The 26,831-nt window shown below is 31.8% G+C and overlaps 2 protein-coding genes across 2 annotated transcripts in view; one reads left to right on the top strand and one right to left on the bottom strand.

Annotated features, from left to right (window-relative positions):
• Positions 1 to 2,834: 2,834 nt before the first annotated feature.
• On the bottom strand, positions 2,835 to 5,142 carry Dph5 (diphthine methyl ester synthase). Its single transcript, XM_088242505.1, has 5 exons — positions 4,869 to 5,142; positions 4,582 to 4,764; positions 4,247 to 4,418; positions 3,258 to 3,398; positions 2,835 to 3,070 (listed from the first exon to the last, which is right to left on the bottom strand). Exons 1-5 carry the CDS (start codon positions 5,001 to 5,003, stop codon positions 2,889 to 2,891), a joined length of 813 nt encoding a protein of 270 aa, XP_088098631.1. The 5' UTR covers positions 5,004 to 5,142; the 3' UTR covers positions 2,835 to 2,888.
• Positions 5,143 to 6,528: 1,386 nt separating this feature from the next.
• The window catches only part of LOC148284183 (uncharacterized), a 43,232-nt gene continuing 22,929 nt past the window's right edge, over positions 6,529 to 26,831 (top strand). The window contains exons 1-5 of the mRNA XM_088242499.1: positions 6,529 to 6,718; positions 7,957 to 8,150; positions 8,799 to 11,230; positions 11,316 to 12,110; positions 12,204 to 12,735. Of these exons, the coding sequence (XP_088098625.1) occupies positions 7,958 to 8,150; positions 8,799 to 11,230; positions 11,316 to 12,110; positions 12,204 to 12,735 (3,952 nt within the window). The 5' untranslated portion in view covers positions 6,529 to 6,718; position 7,957. The remainder of the gene's footprint in view (positions 6,719 to 7,956; positions 8,151 to 8,798; positions 11,231 to 11,315; positions 12,111 to 12,203; positions 12,736 to 26,831) is intronic.

Below are 26,831 nucleotides of genomic sequence, written 5' to 3'. Positions count from 1 at the left end.
GTTTTCTTCCATTAAAGTTTTGTTTAAAAACAGCCTGACAATAATACATAGAACTATAATCCTAACTTAAGAATATGATCTTTAAAAAATATCAGGTTTAAAAAAGTATATTTATCACTTAATGTCTTTACAAAGAAACTGATACTGGATAGTAAATAATATAATACGTATATTCAAAATCTTTTCTGAAAAGTTGTTCACAAGATACAAGAATTTTTTTAATACGTTAATTTGTATCGAAGCTCGCATTTTCACAATATAATTCATTAAAAGAATTCCCAATTTGGGATTTTTATTGTTGTTTCAATTTGGTTTAGTAATAGTTTCAAAGTGCAACAAAATTGGATAAGTCAGCTTTTTTGTTTCATGTTCATTTGTCAATCAGAAGTCAAAATTATCATAAAATATGTTCAGAGTGCAAACTTTTTGGCACTGTTTTACAAGTTTATTAAATTTTGTAATAAATTATATTTTCAAGATTAACTACTAAACAAATATTTTAAATCCTTTAAAAGGGAAGCATATCTTACTGACATAATATTTTCCTATGAAATAAGAGAAATCTGCCTTTATTGCATTTTTCCAATATAGTTAATGGTTGCTTTGATGTGAAAGTGACAACACATTTTAAAAACAAAAGATTCGCTGAAAATGGCTGACATGGGGATTCATTACAAAGTGTCAATCTTGCACCGGAGCAATGATTACTGTGAAAATTGCAGTAAAGGCACAGTTATTCTCTTTAATTGGACTGATGCTCTCTAATTTTGCTTTATTTGTAGCCGGTCATACATGTGTAACTTAATTTTATTCTAGTAAAACATGTAGAAAGTTGCTATCAAAAATTATTTTCACCTTTTGGTCATCATTATTGTTTGTGTTTTAAATTTTTTTCAAATATCTTTCTCGATATCCACCTTTGATACATAAAGTATATTGATTATAGAAATTTAGTATTTTTCTGTATTAATATTAAATATAGAATAAACATACTTAATTAAGGTTTTGTGATCTTCTTCAAATTTATGCATTATTTCATTCGGGATATTAGTAAGAATTTTAAAATGGATTGAAGGGGCCAGTGGCTTGAATTTTAAAATGCTCTAGAAGGAATATTCTTAAGTTCTGTTAACTCGGCAATAGATTATATTATGTGGTTGAATATTTGCCTTTTCACTATTTTGAACATTGATAAATCATCTACATAAGCAATATAAAGACTATAGAGAATGTATTTCGAATGGTGAAAGCCATATGTTAAGGTACCCAGTGAAGAGTTTGATTGAGAATCCAAAGATTTATACCTTTCATAGTTAGTTACATTTTTTGTATTATACATAAATAGTGTTTATGACTTTGGGCAGTTTTTCAATGGGTGTTAAATGTGATATCAAAAATATTAACATTTTTCTTTCCTCATGTCTGTTTAATGTTTAGAGAACATACAGATTTTATCGTATTAACATATTTAAAAACAACACGTACACATTACTTTAAATTCTTTATCAATATGATTTTAACAAACCGATTCATTGGGAAACTGTCCTCTTGTTAAAGTAACCTCATGAACTCACCAACATAAGTTGGCGTGTATATTTTTCTGTATAAAATGCATATTTTAAAAATAAAAGACAATTATCTTTATTTATGATCATTATAATGTATTGACTTTGATGGGAAAACATTCCGAATAGCGGGATTTATTTAATTAATCTTGGAACAAAATAGGTTTACTTTAATAAATCGGTTAATCGGAACTATTTTTAAGACTTGTATATAATTCCACTCGATGTTGAGTCCTTACTCATAAGATTATATTTGTTATAGGGTTAATTTCCAGTTCAAAACTACATTTTAAGGGCCTGCACAACCTCTATCATGTAAAGTTACATTTTACGAGCTAACAGAATCTCGCTTGGCTGTTTGTAGTACATAACGTGGTAGAGATAAGACTTGTGTTGATCTCTGCTACTACTCTCCCAAATTATTATAAACTAGACATATGATATATGAACCTATTTTTCTGATGATTATAGAATATATACATCATATACTGTGTAATTTTATAATACTTTATATAGTTTTGTACCATGTTGTATCATCTCATAAAATGTTTCACAGCCAATATTATTAGCAGGTTACTAAAAAATGCCATGTAACAATACACAACAATATTTTTTCTACATAATTCATCGGATTGTTTGTAATATTTTAATTGTATCAACATACAACAGTTTAATGAACGAAAAAAGTATATTTGTGCATACAAATGTTTTTTTTCTCTGAATCGTCTTGCAATGATATCTGCATATTGCAAAGTCCCACCTCTAATATGGAGCTTTTAATTTATACTTTATATTGTTGTGTTTTGTTTTCCCCATCTTCAATTTACTGTCCTCTTGAAAACATTTTATTTATGTAATGATATTAACAGCATTATTATACCTATTGAATATTGTCAATTTTGATATAAATATTTCCATACGTGTTTCAATGATGGTCTTGCCAGTGTACAGACAATCTTAATCTATATTTATTTATAAGCTAAGGTTGCCTTAGTAAACAAATATGTTTTTACTCTTAGTAATTTCATAATCGGGGTTGGGTTAGGCCATGTTTTGAATTGTTTTATTAAAAATTAATACTGTGAAATGAATTATTATATTTAGGGATCTCTCCGTTGGAAATAAAATAAGGTAGAGAATAAGGTTAACTATTCCAAGCACTTAAGTATCGTTTCACAGTGTCACATGCTTACTCTGACTGTAATTTTTATATTGTAAAAACAAATGTATCTATCAACATAAAAGTATTTATGAAAATAAAAGATTCTATATGTAAAGTGTTATTTTATTTTGTCATATAAAAATATTCATAAGCTTCAAAATTTATGTGAATTGTGCCACAAAATCTTCCTCAAGGGGGTGTAAAACTTTAGCTGGAATTACAAGGCTATGTAATGGCTTCCCCAAGTCAGTCATACTCATTTCTCTCAAAGAACATGCCTTTATCTGTTGCTCTGGAGACCCGACTCTCGCAACTCCAATTACTAAGGTTTCGGGAAAAATATCTAAAATAAATATAAAAAAATACAGTGGACAATAAAATCTTTGTGTAAAAAATGTAACTTACATGTTATAAACAAATAATATGTAGATGAAAAATAACTCACTTGTAGCTCCTACATTTTTCAAACTCGAAAATAAATGAGATGAAATAGGTAAAAAAAATTTCAACCGATAAAAAGACATTAATACCTGAGACTTCATTCTCTTTACTATTTTCTATGATTTCTAGTAGTTGCTTAGAAGCTTCCATAACTGACATAAATCTTGGGTCCATATAGGTTATTACTTTCTTTGTTAAACTTTCCTCTGTTGGTTCTTTAACTTTGATATCTGAAAAATAAAATTTATGAGAAAAACACAATGCAGCATGATGTTCTTGGCTTTCAAAAATTGCTTAAATTTCTTAGCAATATACCTACAAGGTTTTGATGAGGTGTTGATTTAATATTAAAAATCTAACAAAGAATAGAAGTAAATAATATAGCTCTAATGACTGTTTTATGTAGATATTTAAAGGAAAGATCCTACACTTCATATACTTGTCTAGAGTAGTGTGAAATATTATAAAGAAACTTTGTTTTTCATTTTATTATTATTATTTATTCCATAGCATGTAAAAAAGCAGCAGCCTCCTATAATGAGCGTTTTGAGGATGCAGCAGTGGACCTGGTTTGGACACGCGGTGCAAGTGCCACAGGAGAGCCTTAACCCAAGCTGCCTCTTCTTCACACCTACAGGCTCCTGCCGTCCTAGAAGGCCGTCGATGACAATTTTTTAACTTTGTTCAGGATTGACACGAGAGACAGCGAGAGTGCTGGCTAGGGATAGGATCTCCTGGAGGGGTTTGGTGATGTTCGCATGCTCCACTTAGGAGCGGATGTGGAAAAGAAGAAGATATAAAGTACATAAATAATGTTACATATCCTCCAAGAGACTACAAGTTCCGCATCGAGTTGAGGGTGTTAGGGCACACAATATAAGTAAAAACAGTATTTAATTTCTTCCTAATCGGGAATGTATCACAAATTTCTAGCGTGGGTAGTCAACACGCTAATCGTAACACCACCGGTGAACAGTTAAATTTATTAAAAGCAGTATGAAAATAATAATTCTCAACCTGTTATTTTTTTCCTTCTTTAAGTATTCAAAGTTTATTATTATAAAATGATATAAATTACCTAATAAACATAATGTGTGTAGACCCCTGGAATAATTTGACAAAATTTTGGCAAAAAAACTGTCAGGTTTCCAAGTTTCAGTCCAGTATGGAATGGATATAGTTTCCCCAAAGCTGTACAGCTGCAAACCACAGCATCCAATGGCATTAAGAATAGAGGCATTGTGAACTACCTAAAATAAAATAAAAATACTCCAGTAAGTAATTTGAGATAAATTTATAAATTACGAATGTCAAAACAGTGTAAAACAAACACTCAAATCACCCAATGACATATTACAGTCCCCGAAAATGTCAACAATCCTTAAAAATATCTGCTATCTTTTTATAATTTACCTGAAATGGAATGTTCATTTCTTTTGCCCGTAGAAGCATATCAGCGTGTGTTGTAGCTCCAAGAGGATCTCCGACAACAAGAAGAGAGACGTCTTTATCAGCAGCCCCGGCCATAATGTCCGTTGTTCCACTTTCACACATTTCTCTATCGGCAACAATTATTTCTCTTCCATAAAACTCTTCCTGCAAATACAAGTAAATGTCATTTTTTGTTACAATACGGTACACATTACTTTATTGTACACCGTCTTTATCAACGTCAGGTTTTATATAATTACTCCACTAACTAGTGATTCTTTGCCGACTGTCAGGATTGATGTATATGCCTCTAGATAAACTCGGTCGCACTTTTTAATTATTTCTAGACCCTTCACAGTTATATCTTTAGCATCACCGAGACCTAAGCCTATTAGGAAAAACATTTTATTTTATTATGAACGCTGGATAAAAATATGTTTTTTTTATTAAATCTTATATTTATGTCAACAGAAATAATTGTAGGTTAGAAATAAGATATGTCAACGCTGTCAAAACGTGAATCGTTAAAATGACAGATACAATACCTTGTTGCCATTTTATCATAATATTATAGTAGCACTGAAATTTGTCACACTAAGAACCTACCCACAGATCAGAACTAGTAAAAAAAAAATCTACCACAAGATAATATTTTCATTCTAAATGCAGTAAACTTAGATGTATTAAACTCTTATTAGTTTTTTTTAAAAAAAAACACAGTCCGCCAGCTTCACGTCGTGCCGTTTAAAGTATTATAAAAGTAATCGAATGTTGAAGAAAGTTACCTTTGCGGGACAAAACTAAATATAATTCGATATTGTAAACATCAAAAAGATGCACATTATCTGAAGAAAGAAGTTTGAAAAAAGATTTGATTATTATTAAAAACTAATAATAAGAAATAATGAACTGTTTTTATCACGCTCAATTTGTAAAATTTCGTTTATAAAATAATTAAAAACACAGGTTTTTTATGGTTCACAATAAACGAAATTGAAATATGGAAGTATGAAAAATTGCTCTTTTAATTACTGGGAAAGAAAACTTCCATAAATGCTATAAACGTTATAAAACCAAAATTTAAACGGGTTCTGCTGAGCGCCGTAGTCAAAACCAACTACACTAGTTTATTTGTAAACCACTAGTGAATATAACTAATAAAAATAATAAGCGCATTCAAAATAAGGAAAATTAAGTAAAACATTTGATAAAATCTTACTTTTTACCATTATAGACGAATGTAGCGATTCTTCAGGTTCTGAGAATGTTGTTATTGCCGTAGTGCCTAATGTGCTAGGCTGATTTTTTCCCCTGCAAAAAAAAAAAACAAAAATCAAGTACCTCAATAAACTCGACATACTTAATTAGAATTGAGTACTTGAAGAGAATAAATACATTATATAGGTACAGGTATGGTATCTACAATTTATTTATGTTTCACTTTTGCCACCCTTGTAACTTACAAGGGTGAGCCAATTAATCTAAATAATTTTACGACAAAAAAATCAGTAGAAGTGAATTCCCCTAAAGCTGTGCAACTTACGTACGCTGACGACGCTGTCCCATGGAGACATTTTGCGATGAACAAAATATGGAGGCCATAGAGAGATAGTGGGTTTTGGAAATTTACGACTCAATGTTTTTTAGGATACATTTCTACCTCTCAAAAACCAAACTTTTAACCTCTTTAAAATATATTTCAAACTAGAAATCTGACAATATGGTGTCTATCATTAGATACGTAGAGTTTCTATAATATATCTACCTATATTTTTTGGAACCGTAACTATATTAAAAACAGCGAATATTTGTATTACATAAGTAGTTTTAAAAACATAAATGAATACAGTAATATTTTAATTAATCATGATGTCGAATTTGACGTTATCTTGAAATACCTACATAACTTCTACATACATGACTTAAATCGACCCACGCAATCGTAACTAAGGTAACATAGGCCACAACTTACAATGAACTCTAGAATTCGGCTTATAATTGGAACATAATCCATAAATTTCGTCAGATTGAGCAAGAATGAGGACCACGATCGTGGTTGTGCTAAATTGAATGGAAGCATCTCCTAAATAGTTGCCTTCGTCACCAGAAACAACCGAAGGTACCTACATTTATTTAATACATTATTTCAGCCATTTTCTTATTTACTCCCGCGTTTATGATAATCTAGATATTGATGATCGGAAAAGGCACATTTTTATTATCACAGTTCTTTGTTGCATCGATAAAATCCATACACTACTTATTTTTTTAAATTGAACGGTTTGGGTAGGCAGGAAGAAACTGCCTCAAGGCAATACGCCCGCCCTTACATGTGGATAAAGTATAAAATGTACATGTATTAGAATTGGCATAGTGTTAAATAAATGAAACCGACGATACCTAAATTGTTCATTTCATGGTCTATTATTTATTATTTGCAAAAGTTCTTTGGGTTTTAAAAGTTTAATTCTTGTCGGCCTCGTAGTGCAATGGTCAGCGCGTTTGCCTACCATGCAAAAGGTCTCGGGTTCGATTCCCGACATGTTAGATATGAAACATTTATTTAAAAGGGTGTTTTCACACTAGAATATTTCATAGCCCCTGGACTAGTACCTGAAGCGTGAGACTGATCATCTTGCCTTCATGGAACTGACATAAAGATACGCTGCGATTGGTGTACCAATGCAGTGCCCTATGCTCCATTAGGTGCGGAAAGGGAATGATGACGAGTTCTTTAATTTTTATTCAACCCTTTGAATGCCTTTGACGTATAGAAAATATTATTTTTCGGACCTATTGTAATTTTAAAATATCATGGATATCAAAAAAAAACACCTACGTATTTTTATGACGAAGTTTGGTGGTTTTTTTATATTTTTAATTTGTTAACAGATTATCAAACTAAACTAATTAAAAATATATATATTTATCGTATTACCAGCGCTGTGATAAAGTTTTGTAATTTAGAGATTACTCTTCACGTGACGTCACAAGTTCTCGTCGGAGAATTCTGCTGATTGGAAACCAGAAATCGATCTCAACGCTCTATCATTGATTTATACGAGTGAACTTGTGACGTAGTTCAAAGTAGTTAATTTTCATTAATTTTCTCATACATTTTCCAGAAACTTCGCCATACAATTAAAATGCTCTAATTTTTACTGCGCATAAGAAAACATTTTCGTATCCAATTTCCTTTAGAACTGAACTGCCTCATTGGTCTCGTCAGACAACAAATTGATTTTTTATTTTTAAATTGTTAAATTTCATTAAAATATGTTTTTTGACTTATCGGTGTTCCCTAACTTTTCAAATATTTTTCTCACAGAACATAAATCTTTTTAAAATTGTTTGTAGGATGCGGGAAACTGAGGGCTTTGTGAACGGTGGGCTGTTCCCTCCAGAGGGGCTCCGCCCCCCACGGGGCCTAGACGCTGCGATGGAAGGTTTAGCTAGGGAAGTTCTGCTGAAGGCCCCAACGGATATTTTTGCCTTTGCTGCCGAATATTTTGAAAAATTAATTCGCTTGAGGGAACAATTCTCCTTTGACGGTACCTCTAATTAACGAAACACCTTTTTAATGTTAAACAATTTGTTTATTAAATAGTTATTTTTTTACTTAAATTATATACCAAAATAACATCGTTAAGAAAGCGAGAAAGTGTTTTTTAAAAATATTTACATCATACACAGTTTTTTGTTTATTATATTTATGTCCCGAATTGCTAGAAAATAAATACGCGCTAAGCATCAGTTGCATAAAAAAGAGTTGAGTTAAATAAAGTTTCGTTGCGTTTTCAAAATGGACAAAAAAGTTCGCTCGATAAAGTATTTAACTTCAAACTTTTTTTAACTAAAGTTTTTTTTATTCAACTGGTCCAAAGTCTCACAAATAATTTTTTTCTTATGTTCGATGGTTTACAAATTCGCCGCAGGGAAAGTTACAAATAATAATAAAAAATTGTGAAAAAAAAAAAGCATTAGGTATCATCATCATCATTATACCCTTATTCGCACCAGGGGTGATATTCCAAACGTTCTCGCGGCCGTAGAACAAACTTTTATTTACGTACAAAATACGCGAGATAAAAGTATTTTCTACGGCCGCGAGAGCAGTGCAGAATAGCACCGCAGGTAGTGTAGAGGGCACCGCTTTGGTACACCAAATGTTCTATCTTATTGTGATGACGTATTTACAGGAAAGCCAACCAATATTGAAAGTTTGGTCACCGCTAGTTTGAGGAACCAGGGTAATAAAGAAACATCAACCAGCCCTAAAAACAACAAAACTGCTGACACGAAAATAAGTAATCATCATTTGAAAAATAACCAAACGCGAAGTCAAGAAATCGATTCTAACTGTTACTCGAATAAAACACAACTTGATAGTTCAAAGAGTAAAAGTGTGGAAGAAAAAAACGTTCTGAATAAAGTCAATACTCCGTCAGAAAAAATAGACAAAATAAAGGAAGCTCTTATTTTACCTTCACCTCCTCGATTCTCACCAGAGGCTGAAAATACCACAAAGCGCGGTCTTCAAACGGAAGAACCTGTGCGCAAAGATTTAAAAAAGGAAAAAATAAATATAAATATCGATGAAAATAATGATATTGATAGAACAACAGAAAATATTGAATTCCATTTATTGGAGGATGCTAAAATTAAAGAAATTGTGATATCTTCAAAAGAAAACGATAATTATGTTGAGTCAAATAAGAATATTCTTGAAAAAGAATCACTTGGGGATATGGTTCAATCAACCTACGATGAAGGGAATCGAGAAATTAATAATTTTGAGAAAAACAAACAGGTGAAAAAAGATTTTTTCCAAAATAGTAATGTAAAAGATATTACAACTTCCTTTATCCATCAAGAAAAACTTTTAGCGAATAATCTAATTGAATCTTTCAAATCTGAAGAATTTAAATCCAACGGGAGCAAAATAACAAAAAAAGATTCAGCTTTGCAAAAAATGTCATTAGAAAAGGAACAAACGGGTCTCGATAGCGTTAATACTGACCAAAATAGCAATACAAATAGTTCGAGTTTAATTGAAGATAAAATGTCAATCTATAATTTAGAAAACTCACATGTGCTACAAATTTTGGATGCTACGACCGAAAATATATCTAACTCGGATTCATGTATTAGAGAAAAACGTTCAGATTCTGTAAATAAAGATGATTGTGAGAATGAATCTGAGAAGTCAAACGAGAAAACCAAAGATCGATCTATTGCAGAAACAAATGATTTGAAATCTTATTCGATTATTACAGAAAGTCAATCTGAAAACGAAATTGAGAAAAAAATAACATCCAGTGTTTTGACTGAGAATAATAATATAGTAGATGGGACGAATATCTTAAAACCCTTAGATTGTTTTGATGATAATAATAAAGAAATGCTTGATAATGAAAACAGTTCTTCTGATACAAATAAAAAAATCGAAGATATGGAACAAAAATTGGAAAACGTAACTCATAATTTAACAGAACTAATTTCTCAATCAATTGACCAAGAAGAACATAAAAAAATTACTACATCTTCTGATATAGATTACAAAACCAAAGATATAGCAAATTTGGAAAACATAAACGTCAATTTAGCTGAACTTGTAACCAAATTAGATGATGAAAAACCAGACGAAAAAAACAATCATTCTACAGATACACGTGTCTTTCTAAAACAAGAAGAGCCTACAACTGATGACGATAATAAAACAAAACTTAACAGCGACGATGTTCGTGACTATCACCCAGACAAAAAACACATTGAAGAGCGTGCAAAACAATCACTTGAGCCAAAGGAGAATCAAGAGCTATCTATAGATCATAAAGAAATATCCCAGAATGAATCCATTGGAAAAATAATCAATATAGAGCCGGTGGATGTGGGGGCAGAACAGTCAAGTGATAAAAATGTAAAAAAACTAAAATTTAACAGTGAAATGACTGATTTGAATGAATACATAAAAGATGTATTAATTCAAGATTCAACTGAAATACATAATGACTCTAATATTGTTCAAATTAATGGAGAAAATAAAGAAAGTATGTCTTCCATATTCGAAAAAGAGTTAACGGATAATACGAAGGTAGATGAAAATATGGTGGTACCATCTGCAAATGAAGAAATAAAAGATATTAGTGGGCATGATTGTCCAAAAACTGAAACCATAGATTCACCCGACAAAAATAATTTAAAAGATAAGGAAAATTCGACAAATGAAGATTCCGTCTTTGAAAAGGAAGTGGAAGTTAGTCACGATAAGCTCAATCAAAATGAGTTCATACAAAAAGAATCAACCATTGAATCTAATTTAGATTTGAACACGGTTGGAGTAACAAACCAAGATAATGAAATAAATTTAACTATTATTCAAGAAAATCGAAAAATTGGTATTTCTGGTGATGCTTTAAAATTAGAACCAAAACAGGACGAAAAAAAAATTAACAGTGAAAATAAAACGAATACCGGAGATAAGGAAAATCTCTTTGAAAAAGCTTCAGTTTTGATCCAAAAAGTTTATCGGGGTTTCCGAGTACGAAAGCATTTAAAAAAGGCTAAAACTGAAGCAGAATCTCAAAAAAAGTCATTTGAGAATGATATCATACGCAATACTAATGTAGGGGTAAGTAAATACAAATAAAGTGTTTTTTTAATATCTTTGTGTTCCAATCCCTTACAATAATTGATAATTCTTTCCTAATATTAAGGAAACCGGTGGCATTTTTGGTGAATGCAACGAACCGAAAATTGAAGAAGTTCCCAAAAGACCCGACAATATACTAAGAAGTATTTCTTATCAAACTGCAATGGATAATAAATTGTACACTCTATCCGAAGAAAAGAATTCATTTTCAACGGATGAAGAATCATCTACGTTCTCAAGTGCTGCGACAAAAATACAAGCGGGAGTTCGAGGATTCTTAACAAGGAAATATTTCCAAAGAAATAAAACTGGAAACTCATCAGACACAACGGCACCATCTATCGGAGAAGATAGCAGATCTTTGGATGAACTCGGTAATATATCAGAGATGCAGTCAGGGACTGACGATACAGTAAATAAAATTATTGTTGCCACATCAACTATTCTTATAGAGCAACTGGAGCACTTCGAGAAGTTGGACCAAATTAAAGCAAGTAAACATATACCTGATATTCATTTGATAGAGGCGAATAAGGAGAGCGAAGAGTCGATTGGACGTTCTAACCAAAACAGGAAACGCCTAAAAAGGGAGGATGCAATTCAACTCCAATCTCCTTATAGTAGTGGGGAAACCCCTATCAATAGGCAAGCTAGTAAAGTTAGTGAAGATGATGAACCAATTGGAGATTTGGCACAGAGCATTATCACAGAAATCGTCTCAAATTCTTACACACCTGTTATCCAAATAAAACAAAATATTCGAAGTCCAATAATGAGCCCTTTAAGTGAACTGACAAATATTGAAGAAAAAAATCTTAAAGAAGTAGTCATAGAAGTAGCAGTTAAAGAAGAGGCTCAGGTAAGATTCGCAGGAAAAATAAATAACTATAATATGTATCGTGTAAATATACATATATTATTTATGTTCCAATAACTATTATTATATTTTTAGGAAAATGACGCAATTTCTGAAACAAATGAACACCCAAACAATCTTAATGAACCCGCACCGGAAGCTGAAAAAGCCGTTTTCATACCGGAATTGAATCTTTATTCTGACGATGAAGACGTTGATAATATTACGCATGAAAAAACTACACTGAATGTCGATGTCGAAGATAAAAAAATAAAAGAAGAATCATTGGTAAAGGAAGAAAACATCAGAAAAGCTTTACCAAGATATATAAGCACTGATGTTGAAACGTTAGTTTCCAAGCACCTAAAAGAAAATGTGGACGATGTTACGGGCGAACCAGAAGTTGAAAATTTTCAGATATCTACTTCTGCAGCTGAATTAGACGAAGACCAAACAAACAGATTCAGAGAAAATTTAGTTTTATCAAAGCCAGATCAGCCGATTGATGCAAAAGTACAAGAAAAAAGTGACGATTTGAATCAGTTTACAGGAATATTGCACTCAGGAGAGTTTCATGATACTATAGTTTTGCCAACAAAAATTGAGAGGAGATTAAGTATTCAAAAAGGTAAGATAACCTAGTTTACATGTCTATTTGCTCAGTAGTGCTGTGTTTTGTTGAATCATTCATGTTCAAAGCTACACGTAATACAACATGGCCAGTTATCTTGTTTGTAATCGCATCAAAAATATGTTGAGCCAATTTCCTTCTTATTTGGCATGTTTCCAAATATGTATTGTGCAGAATACCAGTCTTCCCATGAGTATGACGGCTCCGAAATGGTATTCCGCGTTGACAGCATCCTCTGACGTTCGTGTGACGTCAAATTCTTTGCAAGTCCCTTGTATCATATTTAACTTGAAAGCTTTCTTTCCTCATTAATTTTCCGAGTTTATACAAAGGAGCTCTTGATGATGGACCATTAAAATTATTTTGATAAAATTAGCGAGCGGAGTTGTCTTTCATTTCGTGTCTGGTTGGCAAAAGATTCTGACATTGTCCATCAAATAAAAAATACCCATTTTGATTCAAGGAACCTACCTTTATTTTGGAAAATCGCATTTAAAAAGTTTGCTAAATGCACGTGGTAAAAAAAAGGACACAGTTTTTTTAAGGTTTTGAATCTTTCTTTAGAAAAAAACATAATATTTACCAGATTTCAATAAAGAATACAAAAATGCATTTAAGCCCCTTTTCAAGCAACTTGTTATCGTAAGCTCAAGTATGTTCAATATTGTACATATAAAGCTAGAAAACAGATACAAATGCGGAAAGTGCAAGATGTACCGACATACAATAATAAAAATAAATGTGTTTGAATAGTTTAAAAAATACACATATACATATAGTACAGTAAGGTATAAAATAAAAGGACTTTTTTGTGTCCATGCGGATGAAGAATACAGTTTTGTGAATACAGAACCAAATCCCCATATGAGCGTTTTCTATTTGATGGCACCTATCAGGTAAAAATCTTGAAAACGGAAAATTTGTGGAAATTAGTCCGCCTCGTTGTGTAGTGATTTGCAAGTTTGCCTACCGTTGTTTTGGTTCTTGATTCAATTTCTGCCAGGGCGGACATGAAATGTGAGTTTGCATTGTTCCTTGTCTGGCACCTGAAGCGTAATACTGATCACTTCACTTTTTACGTAACAAAAATTATCGAGATACGCTACAATTAGATCGTTAAAGCAGTGCACTGGGTTCTGATAGGGAAATTGTGATAATGAATGAGTAAAGTAATATAAAAGTTCTCCATCTATGTTAAAATATATATCAACATATCATGAGTCCTATATTCGCAGTGCACAAGGCACTGTATTGGCAGGTACGCCAATCGCAGAGTAACTCGCATAATTTGTAACATGAACGTAACAAGATCAGTCTGACGCTTCAGGTACCAGGGAGTGTGAAATATTGCTGTGTAAATCCGGTTACACTTACAAAAATTTATCTCGGGAATCGAACCCGAGACCTCTTGCAGGGTAGGCAAATGCGTTAACTGCTAGACCCTTAAGGGATAATTATTATCATTTAGGTAACACTTCAGACAAGTGTTTGCCTCAAATAACGTCATTAATAAAACACGTTTTTTTTTATTCGTAAAAAGCAACCGGTTTTTGTACTTAATTCTAATTGATTTATTTTTAAAAAACAACAGCTATTTTAACAAAAAAAAACAAAATTTACAAATACACCATTATTATAGGCCAAGTATAGTTTTATATATATGTATAACTAAATTCAGTGCCAAAAAATAAGAAAAAAGCGTACTCGTGTCAAGCCACTCCGTATCCTTTAACTTTTAAAAAAATAAAATATTACAATAATAATGAAATAGAACATATGAAAAGTGTTTTGTTTACTAGGTCTTAAAAAATCTTTTCGCTAGCGGATCCACACAGAGTAATAATGAGTATTGAAGTGGTACCCTACTGGAACGAATGTTATAAGTATCGAGTGTTTCGCCATACCTCATTTATTTTAGTACCTACACTTAATTTATATACTGTTTAAAACTTTGTGTATAATAAACAACTAACCACGTTTCCTGACAGCAGCCAAATTTTGGTCAGTAAACTGTTGTTGGCATAGGTCTGCTGTAGCATTATGACAGCATTTTATATTTAAAGCGCTCAGACAAAGATGCGAGAGGAAGCTATTATTGAAATTCGTTTTTCATTCTCCGAGTTCCTTTGTATATCGTAATAACAGCATAAAACAAGACCACGGATGTAAATCCCCCTGCCAACATTTTTTCAAATAATTTCCACACACTTTTATCTAGTAAGTGTTATAGTTCGTGCGCGCCTATGCCAAATTTTATTTGTTAAATACCATACCCATCAAGACTCGTGATAATATGTGTGATTTGTATATCCATTATCAACCCCTCAAAATATTCGACAATATTAACTAAATGTTTATTTCAGAATAACATCACGTTATTTTAATATTTAGTTGGGTACAACCTACCTATAACTTACCTTAAAAGCTCTCCCGCGCATTATTCGAAGTTGACGCCAAATTCTTTTATAGTTTCCCGCGTTTATCTATGTATGTTTTACAACTAGGTATTAGATAGGTACTTTTTATTATTTTTTTTTGCAATATTATCAATAAGAAAAGGAGATAAAAAAAAGTGTGTGGTACGTATCACGTTTATTTCTTGTGAGATTCTCACCTCTGGTTTATAAAATTTTTGTAACGAATAACTTCTTGATATTTTGTTTTATTTACTAAGCTTTCTTTAGAGTGTGACAGCATTTTTATGAATAAAACAGCTTTTTTGAAAATAAAAAATACGTTTCCATTTTACCTTGGACGCAAGATATATAAAATACAATGTACATAAGAAATGCCAAAAAATATATTTAAAAAATCTGGTTTTAAGTACATAATATTAATTTTAAATAAAGGTTTTGGGGGATATTTAAGAGCGAAAATAAACGCCGCGCCGCTCGTCGTTACGTCAATGGAAAATGTTAGGAATTTTATTGTTTATTTTGCGATTTTCAAATTAAATTACTTTTGAATAATACGGGATTGCTTTTAATACACAAATTAATTATATTATGTTATGAATGTAATATTTCGTATCTAATGTAGACGTTCGCGTTCTGATAAATTCAGACAATATGTGACAGTGCCCACTTTAAGCAGTGACAATAGATTATTATTACCATGGGTTATTCTTAAGAAAGGGCTATTACATTCTACTTCTGTTTAGTTTTCACTTGTCACATTAGGACACATTTCTGTACGGAATTCTAATGCAGATATTTATTTTATTGGTATATTTAGCTATATGTGTGACGTTGTGCTGACGTCTGACATCCAAGATCCCATCGTTGTGACTAAATAGTTCGGAATCCCATTCGCTTGTTTTCTATTTCCACATGCGTTTTGCGAGAGGATATTTATTTTCGAGTTCAAGGTGTTGCAACTGAAATACTTAAGCCGAGTTTAAACGGAATTCTAATGCAGATATTTCAAAATGAGGAACCTTTTCGAGAAAGGAATATGGAAGTTGTCTTGTCATTAGCCGCTTTATGTGATCACTTTACACGCTAAATAACACTTATATGCAATACAATGTTTGAAAGTCCACAATTCTTCATCTGATTGATATAAACGATACTGACTGATTTAAATTCCCAGCGAATTACACGTTTATACTATTTTTAACAATATTCAACGAAAGGAACAAAAAAGTTTAAAAATGATTGATATTCTGACTGTATCACTCAATAATGTTATCACAATTAATACCAAAGCCACTACTTCCAATCGATACTTACGCAATAAAGTCCAAAATCAATTATTTTATTACATTAATCTTATATATTAACAGCCCCTGTAGGAATCTTTAATAGTTTAAAATATGTTATGCTTAAAGCTTACAGTTTTTGTTTAATGTAGAATAAACTCCGCGTGAAAACACCCAGTGGGCCCCGATTACAATGGGAAGTTAACAGAGTTATCTTCGACAGTCTATAAAGAAACGAAACGTATAAACGTACGAAATGTAAGTTCGAAAATGAGTATATTTGCGTGAACATTTAAAGTATCTTCGTCGGTAACCTATAATTGGACATGTTCAGAAGATAAAATTGTCTGCATATTCTGCTTTTCATACAGAAAACTTAATTTTAATTTGTCGCCAGGTGTAAAGCAAAATTTTGCTTATAACTTTCTTTATAAATTCCTTTGGTGCAAACGCGGCATCGAAGATGGGAAGGAAATGTTGGGAGTTAGGATATTCGTCATTTCAGGGCACCCACGCGTGGCTTCCATCGCTGATGCTGGGTACATTCACGCCATACGCCAAACCGATCATTATAATATGTAAATAATTATGGAAATTTAAGAGCTTGCTTCGTCTGGCTGGAAGGACGAATGCCTCGCATTCCGATGTTTCCAATAATAAACAAGGATTTATGTAGTATTATTTAGCTTTATTACTTTCTTATAAACAGCTAAAAATAACTATACTCGAGCTGGCAAAGTTGACCCTTGTGACAGTTACGCGTTGCCATCGTTTTCTGAAAATTTCTGTGGGTATCTAGGTACTTTTCGATGATTTATTTTTGGCCAAAGTATTTCTTTAGCTCAATCACAAATAACTATCGAGTGTTAATAAGCGACGTGATAATAATTTCTCACCATGGTTGTTTATCGTATTCGCGATCACGATGGAACATGCGTGAACACCTAATATTAAATGTTAAAATATTTACGTTTCGCAACGTATAATCCTGCTGCGCAATCACGTAATTTCGAATTTCACCGTTTTAAATACGGAAAATATTCCAAAACTGCTATTTTTATTTATTTGTTTATTATTTATCGTGCTATTTATTCCATTTAGCCGGCGGTTGGCAAGCCAAATGTCAAGAAAAGCAGTCGCCATAATTGTAATATAATTTTAACTTTTTTATATTAGATACTCCTTACTACTTTGCAAATGCAATATATTGTATTATTTTTTTATAGTAAACGCCGATTTTTCACCAATGAACTGTATTTATTTACGAGGAAACAAAAAACAAACTGACACGAGCGCTGACTTAGAGATTACACACGCGTTGACTTATGACTGCGATAACTTAAGCATGTTTTATTTTTTAAAAAAAAGGAAAAACCCGCTAAGCCTTTATTTAGAGGCTTGTCAGCAGGTGGGATAGAGGGGATATGGAAGGAGGTTATGAAAAATACACCACAACACCCAGACCGATTGAGAAAAAAATATTTCTTGAATTTTTCAAATTTTTCTTGGCGGGAATCGAGCCCGCGACGCCAGTTTCACAGTTAGCTGTCTAACCAACTGCGCCACGGCGCCTGTCTATTCATTGTGATCGCTCAAATGCTTAGCATGTTTTTAAGCACGTCGCATCGATAGTTATTTGTGGTTGAGCTACTAAACAGTTTCGGAAATAGAAAATGGATATTAAGAATGGTTTAGATCTGTTTTTATAAGTTATTTTATCTTCAAATGTAGATAGAGGATAGAGGAATTACGTCGCAAAATAGTGGACCTATATCCTCGGATCTCGATTGTATGTAGAGATATTTTATGACGGCTCCGGTGCGGCGCGGCGACGCGCCGTGACTTTCTTTTGGAAAGCACAATCAAACTTTTAGTATGGTTTTATTGTCTTGTATATTGTCCCTACATATTATATCATATGAATACTTATCGTATCGATTTATGTGTAATGCTTTTAATTTTTTTTTTGTTTATTAACGGACACAGTCCGATCTTGACAAGAAATAAAAAAAATAATAACTATAACCAATCAGATAGCAAAGACAGAAGAAATAATGGCAACAAAAAGTATCATATGGGTAAATTCAGATGACAGATCTTTAAGTTGATTGATTACGATTCTCGACAACGGCGACTTTTGACATATTTTTGAATAAAATTAGTAAGATATTAGCGTTTGGAAATTCCTTGTGATTTTGTTAATATATTATGTACGGGCCTAAAGTTCTCGCCTCTGTAGTCCTTAAAATATAGTTTGATTAGACTACCAGTTGTCAAACTAATGTCATTAGTGATGGAAAATTACTGATCACTGATCAAATCGATTGTATCAGTTTCCGAAAACTGATATAAAAATGCAAAAACAAGCCTATTTTAAAATGTTTAACACAATTATTCACCAAAAAATATGACATTTATTCTTTTCTCATGAACAACATCAAATGAATTATTTTTTATTCGACCAATTTACATTGATCAATTTGTCCCATTTTTAACGTTTTTGAAAAATGATGTAACCTTGTAAGAACGTCATTAATAATTAGGTTTTTTAAAGTTTTTTTTAGTTTTAAAGCTGATTTTATATATTTATGTTGATTTATTTTCAATGTCAATTTTAAATATCAATTTCAATTTTATTTATTCATTTATATGTACGTTACAAAATGGAATATCTTAATTCATACATATAGGAATAATTTAAATAATTAGGTAAAATTAGGTATATTTATAAAAAACACATAAGTATACATAATATCCAGAGAATGTTAAAAAAGTAAGAGAATCTTGTAACTAAAAACTCCCTCAGAGACGTGAAAAATGTCAATGTCCAAAGTAATATTGTTCAACATAGAGATAGCCCTTCCAACAGGCATAACCATTGGCGGGTTGGTCCTGTATATTGGAATGTGAACGAATGCGACGCTGTCTAAGGTAATTACCGGGAACATAAAAGCTAATGCTCCGCATAATTTCAGGGTTGTCAATAATACCGCGCAACAATCGAAAGAAGTGCGTTGTTAAATACGTATTCCTTCTAGTCTTCAAACTGCTGTAACTAAGCATACCCTGGAGGAACTCGGTGGGATAAAGCCATGGATAATATATTTATATGTCAAGCATTGTATTTTTCATGTGTCAATGTAAATAACTCCTTAGACGTTACTACAAAGTTATGTCGTCACTTTTTCTGACAAATGTCATTGTAATCAAGCTATATTTAAAGGACTATAGATTTAAATTTTCAACTGTGACAAAATGGACAAGTTATGGAGTATGTAATAACACTACGTAATATTGGAAAGCATCCAAAATTTATATAATATACCTACATCTATTTTCCGAAACACTAAATACTGATGGTAACTTATATATCATCTCATCTACTGGTCCTCTTTATTTACGCTCGTTTGAGTCTAAATAAATAAATTTTAAATAGAGCATTGCCGAGTTAAATCATACTGAAGTTAAATTAAGAAAACGTGGTATAACGGAACATTGATTTTTAAAAACATATTTCATTGATCCTTTTTTACTTTTTATAAAATAAAAAAACAAAAAAGAATGTGTCCTCACTAGGGTAACCTGGGCCGCGATTATGAACGGCCATCTTCATCGGTATATACTCAGACGGTATAAACTAATATCGATATTCATGTCCGAAAGTGTGTATATTTGTATAAAAGTTCAAAGTATCTTCGTCGGTAACCAGTGATTGAATATGTTGAGAAAAAAAAATTGTTGACATATTCTATTTTTTACAGAAAACTCAATTTTGCTTTGTAGATAAAATTTAAGATAAATTTTAACTTCACATCAGAATACGTATCCTGGTAGGAGTTTTTTCTTGGAATTATAATGTCGCTTTCACGTTGGATGGGAGTATTAGGTGCCGAGGACACTTTACTATGTACATCGAAAAACAGTTGAACGTACTTATGCAGAAAGCAGCCAGACATGGAAAAGTTTAACTGAGATAATAGCACTTTTGTAAAAAGAGTGAATAATCAAATCTGCACAACGGTTGGAATGATCATTACTTTGACAAATGATGAATAATGAATACATTAGTTTTTTTTTAATACAAAAAATGATTTTTATAGTCTGGCTGACCACACATCCTAAGATGAGCATTTTGCAGAAAACAGCCAGATCTAATATTGAATTATACCTCATTCAAACTTTGAATTTATGAGATGACATTCTGTATTAAAACATATTTTTTCATTACAGGTGAATTACATTAAATGAATGAATTTAAAACATTAAAATACTTTTGTATGAATTTATCCAACTTAATTTATTTAAGAGAACCAGATTTCTGGAGGCATTAATCTTCCCATCTTCTCGTCAGCATCTATACCGTAAGATTTTCCTTGTGCCGTGGGTGTTTTCTGCAAATTGAGAAATGCCGTTTTTGCGATCAACACTATTTTCAGAAGGTGATTATTACAGTTTTTTGTATGAAAGCGGCCTGGCTGTTTTTAGCAGAACATATAATTGACCTTACGGCACCCGATAACACAAAAAAATATTTTTTCAAAATTGTGGCCTGGCTGCTTTCTGCATAACTAAATTCAGTTTATATCAATTCACAGGGAAGAAAATCTACCATAATTTGCTTTTTTGTAAAAATGTTATTTTGCCTATTTAATAGGAAATATAAATATTGACAGGTAAAAAAATAAGACTATGAATATTAAATGCGTTAAAATTGTCTGCCCAAGTAATACTCGTAGTTAGCACTATTATTTCATTTTATAAAATTAAAATTGAACCGTGTGTGGTTCGGTTCTGTGGCTAGTGTCGCGGACTCCCGAATCTGAGATCCGAGGTTCGAAGCTCAGACTATCTCAACTTGATTCCAATTTTTCTAATAGTGAGTTTTATTACAACTCGTTAAAAATGCCCCCCAAAATGAAATATTCCGGTAAATCATAAGAACACAAATATTTCTCATTAAAAAAAAACATTATTAAATCTTTTCAAGATCAACCATGCATAATCTACATTGATTAGTATTTTTTTATAAAATATTACAGGTGTACTAGTATACCTAATAATTTGAAACCTAATTAAATCTTTAACCCAAATAAAATATTAGTAGCTAATTAATTACTAAGGGCCGGTTGCATCAAAGTTGGTATAAATTTAGTTTAAAGTTAAATATTTAAACTTAGTTAAGGCTCAAAATCTGGTAACTGAAAAATTCCATTGCATCAACAATATTTTAGTTAAGTTAAAGTTAAGAATGTTGCTACTGTAAAGGTTCAAGTTTCACCCTAAAAATTGTTGGGATTTTTGCGCAAGCACGTACTTTTTTATTTACATGTAGCAATACACATGCCCCGCGACGCGTCTTTGGGCACAAACGTTTAAATTTCGTTCCAATTTTCAGTGTGTGCGAAAGGGCGAAGCAACACTGCGCATTCGGAGAAGAAAAGAACAAAAGGGACATCGTCCTTTTTGTTCTAGATAAAAAATCAAAAGAGCAAAAGCTAAAACAAAATGAAGAACTTTTTACTCTAGATATAGAGCAAAAAAATGACATTTTTCGGGCAACTATGGCAGCCTAAAATGCCCAGAAAGAGTTAGCTGAGCTAAATCTAGCTCTATTTAAAAATAAATAAACAGCATTTCAATACGGTGATGATTCAAATTTATTTTACACCACGCCGCTGATGACCAAGTCCTGTGTTTTGAAAAATAATTAACAATTAAAAATTCAAATAATTATTAGTTCTTCACTTTTTTGACATTCGAAATCTTGCGATAAAGTCGGACTCTTCCCACAAAAAAATGATCCGTTCGTGGTTTGAACAGTTTTTTTTCGGTTTAGAATATACTCGATGATAATTCGTCATTGTAAGACGAAAAATCCGATAAAATTGACATTTTGTGCAACTTTTCACAGATCGATCAATAGATTTCAACACTCACGACGCTTTTTTGACAGATGGCAGATCGCATTTAACTTTAAACTTAACTTAAAACGGTCCCCTGGCGGCCGGTCAAATAAAAGTAACATTTTTGTTAATATTTAGTTAACTTTTTTTGATGCAACGCATTTTGACATAAAAGTAACTTTTATTTGACTTTAGCCCTGACTTTAACTAAACTTTTGTTAATGCAACCGGCCCTTACATAATTAAGTATGTAGCCGTATTTTAGATAGCTATTAATAGGTCTGTCTTAAAACAATCATTCTTTAATTTTTTACCAAATCAATTGATTACCTATCTACGAATTTTACTTCTTAATTTGGAACTAAATTGTAATAACAGGACAGTGGTCCCAATAATATATTTAAATGAGAGATCTAACATTTTGAGCACGAATATCACAAAAATTATATCCATTTAATATGTACACTTAGTTTTAGCTATAATAATCCGTGTTTTAACTGTAAAGGGAATATGTAACGAATATGGAATAGCTTACGGAATCTTTTTTCATGAATTATATAATTAATGTTTATTATTAACATTGTTTTTTGGTATTACACAATGAAATTTTTGGGAAAAAAGTTAGTTATGTAACATAAAATGACATTGAAATATTAAAGAAAACATGCAAATGTCATAATTTTAAACTAAAAGTAAAACGATAGAAAAAAAAATGTTTTCATAAAAGTGCTCCTAATATTGAATACTCCAGTTTTTTTTTAAATGCAATAATCGTATATGAATTTCAATATTATCGTCACCCGAATACTCAATATGGCATCGATAATTAATTATTTATTTATTTATTTACGTACATAAGTTTATTGTACATTATTTGAGACATAAATCCCAACTCCATTGGACTAAAAGTCCTGTGTTGAGATGGGACTAGCAATTAGTTGACACAGACACATGAGTATATCACCACAAATATAGAATCAGAACATTAAAAATATATTTTTTTCAAATACATATATATGTATATGGCACATCAATATGGTAAACAGTAAACTCAAACATTTGGAAAATCATCAAGGAGTTTCCCACTCAAAACCCTCCCACTAAGGAAAATCCAGTCCTTAACTACTTTCTTGAAAATAGTTTTTGTCCTTGAGAGCTTAATACGCTCTACCAAAATATTGAACACTCTCGGTGCGATAAATGAGAGATGTCTCCGAGTAAAAGTCGTATGGGTTTTGGGTATAACATAATTCATGCTATGGGAAAACCTCGTACGGACATTTTACTGAGACCTCTTCTTATTGTTCGACCAGAAGTGTGGAAGTGATTTTTTTAGGTACAGTTGTCTCATATCCAGCACCTTCATGTATTGAAACAACTGTAATGGCAGGCTATGCACTGTAACCACTTCGTCATTGATTTCGTGCCTATTTTCAAAATGTCCCTTTTCTTTCGCAAGCTTTCCAGTTCTGTTTTATAAATAATCTGGAACCTGAGTACAACCTGAAGAATATGAATAAACGCAGTTATTCTAGAATACCATATTTGAAATAATGTTCCTAATATGAGACAGTATTCCATATTAGGGTTGCCAAGATATCCCATATTAGGAACAAGATAAAAACAAACAAATATATCTACGTGAAAAAACGTATTTGAATTTATTTTAAAAACATTATGAAAACGTAAAGTATGGACTTTAATATTGTCTACCAGTAAAAGATTGATAATTCTGTGAAGAAAAAATATTAAAAAATAATAAAGTCAAACTTATGTAAATATCAAATCGGTAAGGCGCAATAACGTAATCACTGTCTCTGACGCTTATGGTGCGTCTGGCATCCGGGTGTGTACTAACATGTATTGGTAGGTTGATAGGGAAGCGGGCACCTTGGGTTATAAAGGGCCTTTAGTTTTTGAGAAACACCGTCATCTCATATTAAGGGGCTATATTCGGCATTTCATACTTAATTAATTAATTTACAATAGTTGTTTTTATAAGAAGTAAAAATATAAAAATATCTCGTCTCTACCCATGATCCGCAACCCGCACTCATATATACAGGGTGTTCATTAAACCCTGTCACATCTGAAACCACGATGATCAGTATGAGCAAGAAGACATATTGGCACATTAAATTATTTTTTTAGAACGAATAAAATATCAAAAAAAGCAAATAGTCGCTTACTTCTGCAGGGGAGAAACGAGGAGTGAAGAGGGGGGAGTCTGATACTGCTCCGCGCTCCCCTCACTTCTCCCCTGCAGAAGTCAGTAACCATTTGTTTTTTTGAATTTTTTTTTTTTTAAATTTCTTGGTTCTAAATATTTTTTTAAATATGCTAATATGTCTTCTTGCCCATAGTGATTAATGTAGTTTCGGATGTGACAACAGGGTTTAAAGAACACCCTATATACATAGATTATAGGCATTGAATTTAGAAAAAGATTCCACCAAGTCTTATTAATTGATTAATCAACGGTATCATTGCGGCAAATAGCAGAGAATTGAATAATTGACCAAAGTCGTACCAATTATGATTTATATTTCTGCTTAAGGACAAATCAATAAACTCCTATTGCCACATTAAAACATCCATCTAATCGAAGCAATTAAATTTTATTATGTTATATACTTCTTTATAATTGTGTTTTTGTTTTTAGAGTTTGATGCAGTTTTACTCCTGTTCCTTATTTGGAAATAACAGTTGCAATCTGCGAGTGTAAAATATAAGACGAACGCATGAAATTAGTATCCACCCTTTTGAAGGTGATATTTTTACACACAACTTTGGAATCAAAAACACGATTAATTATTATTTCACATCTATTTTAAACGGTCGAGAATCTGCTACTCGCTGCAATGGTAAATAGTCTTTTCGGTATTAGTTCATGTTTTTGCAATGTTAGATCCATCCGCACTTCACTGCAAAATCAACCACATTCAATATTATAATTCATGTCAGTGCTGTTTATACGCGTGGTGCTACAAATTCCTCGCGTTTGTAGAGGCGTTGGCCATAAAATTTAATAAAAACTAATGCATTACGTATTGGATTTACAAAAATCTGCGGTTGAAGAATTTGAATATCAACATTTTAGCTACCTACATTAATTCGATTAAAATAGACTGAAATATAAGCCATAATAAATAATCATACAAAACAATCTGTCGGTCAATACAGCAAACGCAAAAATTAAAATAATTAAAAGCATATTGTCGACATAATTCTGAACTTGACAAAAAAGATTATTAACCGATTTATGTGCGAAATGTAGATCTTTGCGCTGCGCGTGTTCGTAGATAGTAAAATTTTCATTCGAATCTGTGAAAAAAAAGTTAGAAGCATAAATCTTTTTATCATCAACTCGGGTTGCATTCGACGAAAATGCATATACAAAAAATGGAAGGATGTTGTTTTTTTGTGTTCAAAATAAAATTTGTTTTTGAATTTTTACAAACAAAATTCGCTTTTTATGGATCTCAATCAGATTATACATAATATCTTACCACTTATTTCTTTTCACTGGATTTTTGGTGATACTAAAATAATATTAACTGACATTCAACATATTTTTGAAAGTCGCATTCATGAATAAAGTGCTCCCCGTTGATGATAAGACCCGAGTTTGACATTTGCAAAAAGAATTCTTTATTTAAAAACGAATTATTTTATGTTTTGAAATTCAACCATAAACAAGTAAGTACCTAGGTACCTACTTAAATTCAATATTTGAATATTAATATTTTTTAGTTCGGGAATTCAATCATAATCAAGTAATTAGGTACCTACTTATCAATGAAAAGTCTTTTTCCAAGGTAATAGCAGGCAAGCCAACGTTCGGCAGGACAATGTCTGTCGGGTCCGCTAGTTTATTTATAAGAATAATATGAGAGGTTCATAAAAGTAACAAAAAATGATCTTAAGGAAATGTACATAAAAACTGGTAATACTTATATTATAGAAATAAAATAATAAAAAAGCAGATATATTACAAGCAGATTTTTAAAAATTGCCAGGGTTTGTCTGCGCGTTCCCACACTGCATCCACATATCGCCAAATTCCAATATTTATTGTAAGTGGTTCGAGGATTTTCAAAATAAAAAAAGAGACATACGGCTAGTACAGTGGTCGGAAAACCGCGGCTCTTTAGCCACTCGAGTGCGGCTCAGCGCAAGTTACACCTTTTGTTCAAATTATTTAGTCAACAGGTTCTATAAAAGAACTTCTGCCTTTCGAATTATTGAGGATATTGCAAATACTGTAATCGAATGCACGGAGAAGCATCATTTTAAATTTGATGAAACTATTTCAGTTTCAACATATGGAGCTAAAATTACGACCGAAATGAGAACGGTTTTTTTTTATTTTCAAAGCCAAAATTAATCACTTCATTTATCAAGAGGTGAAACATTTAAAATGTTATGGATTTGTTAATCATGATTGTCAACACAATTGTCGTTAAATCTTCTTTACATCGCTTATAAGA

Source organism: Micrasema longulum, unplaced genomic scaffold (genome assembly GCF_059751315.1).
Source record: "Micrasema longulum isolate JH-2025_06_02 unplaced genomic scaffold, ASM5975131v1 h1tg000141l, whole genome shotgun sequence".
Lineage (NCBI taxonomy): Eukaryota > Metazoa > Arthropoda > Insecta > Trichoptera > Brachycentridae > Micrasema > Micrasema longulum.
The sequence above is the reverse complement of the archived record's forward strand: the minus strand, read 5'-3'. Positions and strand labels throughout refer to the sequence as shown.

Excerpts from the sequence above, each read along its gene's own strand:
- Dph5 (XM_088242505.1), bottom strand. The coding sequence starts at position 5,003 with ATGTTTTTCCTAATAGGCTTAGGTCTCGGTGATGCTAAAGATATAACT. Across the intron at positions 4,765-4,868 it reads CAGTCGGCAAAGAATCACTA|GAAGAGTTTTATGGAAGAGA; the intron begins GTTAGTGGAGTA and ends TTGTATTTGCAG. Across the intron at positions 4,419-4,581 it reads AAATGAACATTCCATTTCAG|GTAGTTCACAATGCCTCTAT; the intron begins GTAAATTATAAA and ends ATTTTATTTTAG.